Source organism: Vanellus vanellus (assembly GCF_965231255.1).
Source record: "Vanellus vanellus genome assembly, chromosome: 8".
Taxonomy (NCBI): domain Eukaryota; kingdom Metazoa; phylum Chordata; class Aves; order Charadriiformes; family Charadriidae; genus Vanellus; species Vanellus vanellus.
Genome location: NC_138913.1, coordinates 25,633,724 through 25,644,592, shown reverse-complemented (window position 1 = coordinate 25,644,592; position 10,869 = coordinate 25,633,724). Strand labels below are relative to the sequence as shown.

The 10,869-nt window shown below is 41.8% G+C and overlaps 1 protein-coding gene across 1 annotated transcript; it reads right to left on the bottom strand.

Moving 5' to 3' along the window:
• Positions 1-2,866: 2,866 nt before the first annotated feature.
• Positions 2,867-5,878, bottom strand: AMER3 (APC membrane recruitment protein 3; the record flags this gene model as incomplete). The annotated part of the gene is made up of 1 exon (XM_082487142.1): positions 2,867-5,878. One exon carries the CDS (start codon positions 5,876-5,878, stop codon positions 2,867-2,869), a length of 3,012 nt encoding a protein of 1,003 aa, XP_082343268.1.
• Positions 5,879-10,869: the final 4,991 nt, after the last annotated feature.

Sequence of the window (10,869 nt, the reverse complement as noted above, 5' to 3'; positions counted from 1 at the left end):
GAGTCCATGGGAGGAGCAGGGGCTGCAATTGGAGCTGCTTATGCAGCTTTTGTTCTGAGGGACACCGTAGGAGCCACCTCTGGATCTGCAACTTCTCTCACAGCTCCCAAGCATGGCATTTTAAAACAGTGAACTTTGGAGTGTTCTTCATGTATAAGCTCTTGGTTTTGGACAGTCATGTCCAAGTAGGAGTGTTTCTTGATGATATCTGTCTGATTCAGAAGTGACACCATGTTTGTAAGTTGCCTCTCTTACACTACCACCCCCATGATTAAGGCAAAGATCCTGAGTCACCTTCAAAAAAAATTAAAATTTCCGGCAAACCTGTAGGCCATCTGTTAATGTGGGCAGGCAAGAAGATACTGGGTAGGAAAATTCAGTCACATGGCAGTGTTTATATCTGTCACCCCAGCCATTTCTTTTAACCATGACATTTTAATTATTGTCTAAATTATTTTCTTGTAAGAAATTGTAACAAACATCAAGCCTGTAGTGAAATAATTCCTTTAAATTAGACCATTCCTCAAAGTCACTTTATGAATATGCAAATCCCATCTATATTTTAAAATGCCATTCATTTCACTTTTAGAGAAACCTCTATGAAAAATCAGCAGATCCCTTGGAAAAAACTTGAGTTGTCTTCTCTCTGACACTCAGATGAGAGCATATGTACTGCATCACGTTCCTGACACTGCAGGTATCAGTGCTGACACATGGTGGCATACAGCAGCTGCCATTTGATACAATGCAGTAGGAAGTGCCCCCAGTCCAGTAATGTCTACTTGCAATATGTCTTGTACCATGTAAAGATACAGTTTGTTACCACTTCTGACAGTCACGGCAGCTAGGACTCCCTTCTCCATTTCTAATGGAAAGGAAGTGACTCCTCAAAATTAGAATCCCTTTGTGCTCTCCTAGCCTGCGAAGGCTTAGCAGTACCCTGTAGACTAATACAACAAACTAAAAATATCAGCCCAATGTAGACATTGACCTGCTGTTCTAACCCTAAAGCTGTGCCTAACACCGGTTTCTTACATATATTAGCTGTGCTCACAAACCTTTCCTTGCTTGTATTGAATTTTTAGTTTCAGAAATAATCTAACAGAAGCATGTAGTTCTAAGGATTAGAATGGCGTGTCCTCAAATGGCAAGTCCTGCCCAAAAATCTGATGACACAAGTAGGTGGCTTGCTAATCAGCACTGTTCGCAGCATTTTTTGGAGAAAAAGCAAAATAACTTCTTTCGCTAGAGGAAGACCTAGTTCACTGATGAACAGATTATAACTAGACAACATGTTAGTAAAGCGTATTGGCCCTTAATTTCACACAGACCCCTGAAAAATATCCCTCCCTGCAATGGGAGACTTGTTAGTGGGGAAGGGCACTTTCATGAAGATTTAAATAGCAAAGCATGTGGCTGAATCTCCCAAGACTTGAAAATGCGAGGGTGGTTTTGCGTCATGCAGAGAGAAACACTGTGCTTTTTAGTTTGTGCTGCTTGGAAAGCCTTCAGAGATGACCAGAAAGCAGTCACACTGCTGTGAGCAACAAATGCCAGAGAAGTGTTATGTTCCCTGGTTCCCTCCATTCAATAACGAGCTGTTCCTTAATTCTCTATCCTGGCCCTTGCTGCAGCCTCCTCTCCATCTTCCACCACCTCCAAAGGCTCCTTCTCAGAGTGCCAGGGCTGGGCAGAGTCCAGTCAATCTGTCAGATTTGGCAGGGCACATGACAGAGAATTTACACAAGTTTTATACTTCTACAACAGATTCCTCTCAGCAACTGGAGGACAGAGTATTTCTCAGCTGGCATAGAGTTAGAGTAGTCCGTAGAGATAGTTATCTGCTCTGGCCTAAAGCCTTATGTGACAGGCACATCTGAAACAGCACAATGGCTGTGTACTTGATCAACTCTTTCTGTTTTACAACAGAGGTGTTTCTTACCCTATGTCAGAGACCAAATTCTGGATCTCCCTATACTACATAAGTGTAGCTCAAGGATTTTCAAAAGCTTGAGGTGCAGCACAGATCCTATAATCCCTCTCTTGAGAAGCCTGTCAAGCCTCGCATGTGGAGCATGCCTTGGCTTCAGCCTGCCACAGCACCGTTTGGCCAGGGACCAGCTGCACCTGCTGGAGATATTCAGGCTTGCAAGAAGAAGGAACATCCTTTTGGTACACTTCACAGCAGCAACATAGTATTGTGGGCTTTCCCTTGTGCTTGAGGGTGCACCATATGTATGCATCTGCAGGACAGGGTATGTCTGTCTGCCCTGTGGCTTAATGTTGCAGATCTCTGGCTTTCTTGTGTGACCCCCGGCATAGCAGCTCGCACATCAGGACTCCAGTAGAGAGCTCTGACTAATATCCAGTTATCACTCCAGAGGGTAAGCAGGGCATGATTTTTATGCAGTCATTATGTGGCAAGAGGATTTCATGACCCGGTAGTGAGGAATCTGAGCTGAATGTGCCAGCAGTCTGTGGCCAGGCAGCCGTATCCACCGTGTTGTTCCAAACATGGCAGATCCTGGAGTGGGAGAAGGAAAAATTTTCCCTGCTCCAGTTGGTGTGAAAACTGCTGCACCTGGGTAGAAAATGCGGCTTCAGTCTTTGATTCAGTCACAGTGAATGTGATATCTGCTATATGTGGCACCTGGTTTGGCCAATTGTGTAATTTAAGGTCTGATTACTCTTAACTAACACACTGAAGTGAAGGTTAAGAACAATGAAACTGTAAAAGTGAAAAACCCTGATTATATATTAGATTCCACTGGCATAAGTGACCCTCTGGGAAAAGGGAACAGACGTTAGTTATTTCACATTTCATTTCAGATTTCCCATAAGCACTCACCTTCTCAATGTAGGTGTGTTACTGGTGGTTCTTCCCTGTCCCTGCTGTGTCCGGGGTCACTGCTTCTGGGTGAGGGGACAGAGCACTCCCTCCAGCCAGGCCTCTGCATTGGGTCTCTGCATAACTCCATGGCCCTGGGCTGCACTGCTTGGCCTCCTTAGGCTGCAGCGAGTCAGCTAGAGAGACGGTGGTGCTGCGCGAAGCTTGTGAACATGTAACAGGTATGTCTGAGCAGACAGAGTTAAAGAGAGGTAAAAATGTTGGTCTACTAAGAGTTGTAGCAGGGGCAGAGTCACCTGGACTGAGGTCAAATGTAAAGTCTTTTAAATAGGAGAGTGCTTGATTATTTAGCTGGGCATATTCAAAATTTATTTTGTTTTTAGTGACCTCATCTAGGATTTTTGCTCTACTTTTCTGATCTTCAGAGCAAATTTGCTCCCCATTTTGCTTCAAATGATAAAGGCTGCTGGACTGGAAACTTGTCTCATAGTTGTATTGGTTTGTGCTAGGAATACTGGAGTATTCTGGATTTTGGGCAATGCAGTTGCACTCATTTTGCAACAAGAACTTGTTTTTGTATTGAGACATCTTACGAATTATATTGTTCATTTCATTCCCAATGCATTTATCTTCCAGGTGCTTGTTCTCATAGCTGATTTTTAATGATGCCACTTGTGTTACACAGCGCTCTAAGAGCTGCACTATGTTAGTGCTGCTCTCTGTTGGTGTGGGGCTAATGTAGCTCTGGAAGTGTCTGAGAGTAAGAGGCTGCCGCGGTTTGTCACAGGAAACAGAGAGAGAGTGATGCATTGGTTTATTTTTGTCCTCCCTCTCCAGGGGTTCCAGGAGTGAGGTCGCAGCAGTCTTGTAGGAGTAACATGATTCTACTTCGTGATTATCATCTAACAAAGGGTTTTCAGAGCTCTGGGAGCCACTCTCTCTATTCAGCTTTTCTGGCAGTGGGGTTTTATCTCTGAATGTCTCACATCCTTCTGAAATTGTCGCCTTCTCATTCTCAGTTGAAGATGTCTGCAGATTGTCTCCGTTAGCCTGTGACTGTGGTGCATAACTTGATGCTTTGGTAGTTTCCACAGTCCCAGGCACTATATCCTTGCAGTGACTCCCTTCCCGTCCTTGGAAATCCAGACTAGATATGTCAGGACAAGAGTCCAGGCTGTGCTCTCTTTCAGCAACATTTACTGAAGAGGACCGGGTTGCATGTTTGCTTTCATCCAAAGACACATGTAGGTTAAATTTATTAGATTCTTCTTCGCTTGGTTTCTCCTGCTGAGTTTCTGTGCTCTCTGCCTGCTGCGGACTGGGGCTGGGCAGGACTGATGAATCATTAGACTTTTCTGGCTGTGATTGAGGACTCTGAAGAGAGTCAGGGGAGGAAACAAGTCCTGAGTGTTTTCGCAGCCAGTTTATTATCCCCATGGTCAGTGAAATCTCGGTATCACAGAGCTTTAGCAAACATTCTTTGCCTTTCCATGTGCTGTGGAAAAAACCCTGGCTGATAATGTCTAGAGCTGGTTGGGAAGCCATGTTCTCCTCAGCTCCAACATGAAAGCTGTAAATGGACAAAGGGATTTCAATGGCTTGTTCTGAAATGCTTTCAGATGTGCATAAGTCATCGTCTAGGACCGGGCTTATTTTGACTTCATTTGGGTCATAGAAAAGCTCGTAAAGGGCATCTCCACTGTAGCTGTCTCTTGGAAATCTACCTGGGACCCCAGGGGTCTGAGCTTCCTTCATTTCATCATCTTGTCCAGGAGAGAATGAATCATAGTAACCTTCATCACTTGTGGATGTGGATTCCTGGTTGTCGCTTTTTGGCGTTCCTGTTTCTGTGGAGCTGTCTTTGGAATTGTCACCATCTTTATCAGGTGACACTTGGGAGTCTGTCACAGATGCAGCAGCCTGGCTTCTAGCCTTTTCCACACTAGGACCAGGTACCTTCAGTAACTTCTTATCAAACAGAGCACTCTGATGTAGCCTCACTGATTTGTTGATGTTGTCCCAAAACTTTGCAAATTCAACGGTCTCATTCTGGCCAGGAGAGGCCAGCTGTTCCACACCCCCTTGGAAAGAGCCCATGACAGGGTTGTCTTTGTGCTTGCTTCGTCTCAGCAGAACTTCTTTGCTGTTCTCCAGCTCTAGGTGAGCAGAGCTCTCATCAGCAAAGATTTCCCCACAGCCAGTGAGGGAGTCAAAGCTCTTCAGCGAGGCAACATCTTCACACAGGGTGTTGCAGCAGTCATAGGAAGAGTCAGACTGCAGTTCACTGTCTGAGCAGTCTTGTGACAAGCAATCAGCTGCAAAAGTTTCTCCGGTTTTGAAAAGATATTTTGCCAGGCGCCCAGACAACTCCCTCTTGCAGCCTGGAGAGGACAGATTCTTGTCCTTCTCAACCAGAAACGCGAGGCTGTCTGGTTTATTTTTTTTTATATGAAATATGTCTCTGATCCCTTTCTTAGATCTCTTGAGGGAAATCCTCTTCCTGGGAATGGTTTTTGCAACAGCTGGTACAAAAGGCATCTGTGGCACAAAGTTCCTGTAATCAATCATCTGACTGCTGCATGCAGACTGGCTGGGGCTGACCGCACACTCTTTCTTACTGCTGGAGCTGGACATCCCCGAAAAGCTGATGCTATTGACAAGTCTCCCCTTACCCTTTCCAGAAAAACCTTCCTCACAAGCCCTGCTGCTGGGGCTGCACTGCTCTGTTTTGTCTGCCTCAGTAACGCAGTCATGGGTTTTACTCTTCCTTACAAGTTTGTAGGAAGACCCAGATGATTTTTCCGGAGTGTTGTCACCAGCTCCATTCCTTGCTGCTCTGGTAGAAAATCTGTAGTTCTTGTGCGTGGCCAAACATGCGAGCTGGACTTCAGCTACACTTTGGTTTCCCTCCAGAACTGCCTTTTTGTCTTTCCCTGTATCGTTGCTGGTGATAGGAACTGTGTGCACTGGTGGCACTTTCTCATGTTGCACACTGGATTTTATGAAGGTCTTTCCTCTTTTGAGCTCCATGCTGCTTCCTCACATCTGTTTCTGCAAAGAAAACAGCAGAATAAAAATATTTTGAGGTTGGTGGCTAGCATTTGTAAACTTTGAAAATAACTGGAGAACAAAGGGACAAATAGTAAGCATTATACAATTGGTTTTGTTTGTCATCAGAAATTTCCATCACTAAGTCATGGTATTGCATAAGAAACAGATCAGGTGAAACTAAAGATATGTTGGCAATGGCTGGAAGATCCGGCAAGGAGAAGACAGTAGACATTATGGGTTGGTAGCTGAGGCTCAGAGACATTTTGTCTGTTAGAAATGAGAGGGTTTGGATTTAGGATTATGACTGCAGGATGGCTTTTAACAAGAAAGCAGTCCTATTCCAAAAGTAGAAGAGATATCAATGGAAAGAAATGCCTAAGGAACTTTAGCATGCACATGTGTGCTTTAAGGAGGCAGCAGTTCATAAATCTGTACCTCTGAGGACAACAAAGAGCTCAAGGTGAGAAGTCTCCTGAGAAAACGGATCAAACATTTGACACATGATGCTCACTTTATATTAAAATAATCCTTACCTGTGAATAGAAAATCCATAAACCTTGGTACTACCCTGGGAAGCATGCTGAAACTGAATTACTGGTTTTGCTTCCTCTTGAGCATAATGTATAGTTTTCTGCACTACTACTTTTATTGTAAAAAGTCAAAAATGCCCCATTGAAAATCACTGTTAATTATCACAGAAGTGTTGTTTCTTATTTACAAAGATCAGTGTAGTACATTGAGGCATTACCACATTCAATCTGCATTGCGCATTGATTAGCTATTTCTAAAAATACTCTATTATCTGTATCAATGCCAATTTTGGTCTCTGCCTGTATGGTTTAGTATTGAATGTTTTATGTTTTCATACATCTAATTAGTCATTATTTATTTTAGCCATACACTTCACATTTTCCAGCAGTTATTTCATGGACACATCTGATCCTTTTCTGCCTTATATCAACTCGATTGTTGAGTAAGTTAATGGACTTACATGAAGGTGTGTCAGGGAAGAAGCATGCACTTCCTAAAAGCTGTTAGAGAAACCAGATTTTTACTGGATGGGAAGCAGGACAAAATCTCCAAGTCCTGTTCTTGAAAGAATGTGCTTGGATCTTTCCTTAATGAGACCTCAGTTAATGGGTTATCTTATTTTAAATTGTTTAGACATAACTAAAACCACTTAGAGCCATTAAACTCTGCACCACACAAAAAACACAGTGCTATCTCTGGCACTTCTTGACAAGCCATATGTAACAGGTCTGACGAAATGAAAAATTACTAATACTCCCTTGAGAACAATCTCAGATCAGACCTGTGGATCCAGACTTGCACCCAATACAAAGACAGCCAGGGAGATTTTAAATTCAACACCGACCCTAGCCTTTATACATGCTTAAAGTAGAGCTTAAAGCAGTCTTTAGTCTACCTTGAACTATAACAGCTGGCTGTAGCCTCCAGAGGCTCTCTAGTTGCCAGGGCTTGCTGGGAACAGCAACACTGACCAACACCTCACAAGAAACCAGTCTGTGTATCCAGGAGTTGTGTCCCCTGCAGCGCTTCTCCGATAGGCAGATCAGTGACAGCCTGTTTCTCATAGAAGCTGCAAACTAGCAGGCAGCTAGCAATATTTACAACTAAATGTAGGTCAGTGACAAAAGGTAGAAAACGTGAGGGTAAAGTGTGAACATTCAACATCAAGAGTATGGATGCTATGGAAAACATGGTGGGTGGTGATAGATGGGTGTCTATCAGTATGATTGAGATGTTGGCACATTAATTTCATTTGGGGCTGCACATGAGTATTGCAGAGCATTCTTAATGAAAGCCAATAAACATTTTACTACACTGTCAGGTATCTGGAGTTCACTGATGCTGCAGGAACCTTGTTTTGCATATTTAGAAATAGGTCACTGGGACATGATTACACTCCTCTTCTGAAAAGCAAGGTGTGATCAAGAAGAAATTCAGTGCGCAGAACTCCAGCAGAGTTGTGAAAACGCTCAGAAACAGCTGACACAATACCATTTATTAATATCTCAAAAATCAAGTGTCTGACATCTCAGTCCTTTGCAATTGTAGAAGTAGGTACTGTGTCGCTGTGGGAAGTCCTGCTACTGAGAAGCTCCTTAGAGGTCTGTGACATGGCAAATGCTAGCACTATAACAATGTTAAGTAGGACCCTTCAAAGTCCTACAGCTGTTTCTGCCCATTCTGAGTATTAAGCAAGGGTCATTTTTGTAGGAAATTGCATACTTGGGAAGTTTTTCTGTAGATGCATTAAAAAGGATTTCAGAAGTGGATTTGTTTTATTGTCAATTATGAAATTATTAAAGCTAAGAATTCAGGATGTCATTAGATAATCTTTTGAATAAAGAAATCTTTGATCTGAATTGTATCTCCTTGATAAGAAACACAATGGACTACCAGTCTGAAAACTAGGTCTAGAAACTTCAAGGCTTGTTCTTCTGTCTTTTTTTTATAGATTAGATGAACAGTTTTAACACAAAGGCCAAATGGCCTGAATAACATCTGTTCTGAGAACAAATGTAGTATAATAATGTAAGGTACACTGATGGTAGCCTATGCTACCTTTTCAGTTTCCTCTGATGAGGAAAAAAAAATAAGTTAGGTGTTGTTGGGGTTGTTTTGTTTTGTTTTTTAAAGATCTATTATACATATAAGCACCAACTTTGTATTCTAATTCTCTCATGTCTCTATTTAATCTCATATATTCTTTTTCTCATTTTCCCCCAGGATTCTTCCCAGACTAATTAGGATCTAGTTCATTGTGTCATCCTGCTTATCCTGTTTTAATACTGGCACAGCTTCGGGAATCTTCCCCATTAAAAATGTTATTAAAAATGTTATTCAAAATGAACACCAAGAAAGGGAAGATCTCCTTAGTCAACTCTGTGAGGGGTCTTAAGGGCAGACTACCAGAATCTGCAGATTTTTTAAAATGTTCGTCTCAGATACTGTTCTGTAAATTCCCGTACTATGAGTTCTTTGTCCTCATGTGATAGAAATTATCAATGAGCTTCTTTCCAAATATGGAACAGAAATATTTATGTGATGCTGCTGTCTTTCCATATCTATTAATACTTTTAGCACTTTTGGTTGTAATGGACTATACCATGTACCTTTCTTTTCTCTCTGTGGGAGCAGTTATAGAGTTATATCTCTAACCCCAGAAGCTGTACCAGTGAAGTTAGAAACAGATTCAAGTGCTGTAAGGGAAATTTAACCTCCAGTGGTTATGTAAAGCTAATCAAAATTCTATGAAAAATTATTCTAGGCATTTAAAAAACGGTACATCTTCTCTGGGATTTCTTGACCCATGCACTCAGCTACACTATTGCCTGTCTCTGCTGCTTTTTAATTATTCTCCTCTTGGACTTAACTTGCAGTATACCTCATCTTCCACAGGGATAAAGGGTATATGAGGGACTGGTTTCCACCTTTGCAAAGGAAATATATTTTGCAATTAAAAATCACTGTAAAGAATAGAAACCTGTGCAAACTAGCAGTCAGTCTACTAAGGCTAGGTTGTTCTGTTTCCAACAAGCTCTGGATGTTTTCTTTGTTAGTGTTGCTTGACCTCTTTTTTTAATATCTGTGGAATTACTTATGTTATGGAAAGCATGTTAAAATAGAGGACATCCTTGAATCTTATACTGGTATACAATTTAATTGTCATTTACAATGATTTAGGTGCAGCAGCGTTGAGACTTCCCATCTACACTAAATAGTACCTTTATCTGTCTTGATCATACCAGCTGCTCACTTTTAGGATTTCACAAGTGTCTAAGCAGTCAATTAGATCTCGATTTTGGGGTTATACTATAATGGAAATAAGGTTTTATTTAAATTTTGATAATATTTCTCATAAAATGCACGGATACTTCATGCTCAAACATATACCATCTGTGCAGAGCATCTGACAGCTTTTTCATAAACCCAGAAGGTTTTACTGTGTCTGTGATTCATCTAAAAGTAAATTAAAGTTTTATAATGGGAAAGTGAACACATTGCTGTGGGCTGAGGAGACTTGGTTTCAGGACAGTCAAAACAATTGCTTATAGTTCTGGGTTATGAGGACCTGAACAAGACTGAGTTAGGTAACTGTTCTGGTTAATAACAGCCATATTCAGGTGGCCTAAATTCTACCGAAGTCCAGGTCAACAGACAAGGAAGCCAAAGAGGGGTGCAGTGGAGCTGGACTGGGTATTCATTAGCAAGCAGGAGGGAGATGGGCGAAGGCAGGATTTGAACTGTGCAAATATTGCCTTTGTCATGTGGGTCAGAGAAGAGAGGAGCCACACTTGCCTCTGCTCATGGCCCTGAAAGCTTTCTGCCAGGCTGACCTGTCTACAGTTTTCCCTCACTGGTGGAATAGGGGAAGACTTGCTTTTTGGGGGGGGCTGGTGACAAAGTTGTTATATGTTGCTAGCTTATCTCACAGTGGAAAGGTTTGTTTAGGTTATCTTCAAAGAAAAGGGAAAATAGATTGTGCTTTAATGTGGCAGTAGCTAAAATAGCAGTCCTGTGGAACGTAACTCTAGGAATATCATCCTACTGGGAAAGCAGAAGTATCTGCTTCAGTGAGGTTACATGGATAGAAATAATAGTATTACAAAGAGGAAATTTAGATGAACTGTCTGGCTTCAGCAAGTTTGGCTCAAAATTGCTTTTGCTTGAGTAGGAAAAAATATAATTCAGGTTCATTTATTCCAAAATCTTATCAGCTGTCTGGCTTGGACACTCTTACTTGCCTGTTTGATGTGTAATTTATATATAATTGTCTCTCTTGGAGAGAGAAATAAGCAATATTCAGAATACAGTTGTTGTTTTGCAGGGGAGAAAGGAGTGCTCTTTCTGCTTCTTTACTTTTAGATCATTCTTAAAATTGGCAGGTTGTGGAGATGGTACATTGCTGTCTCTTACTAAGCAGAATTCTGCATGCCATTTGG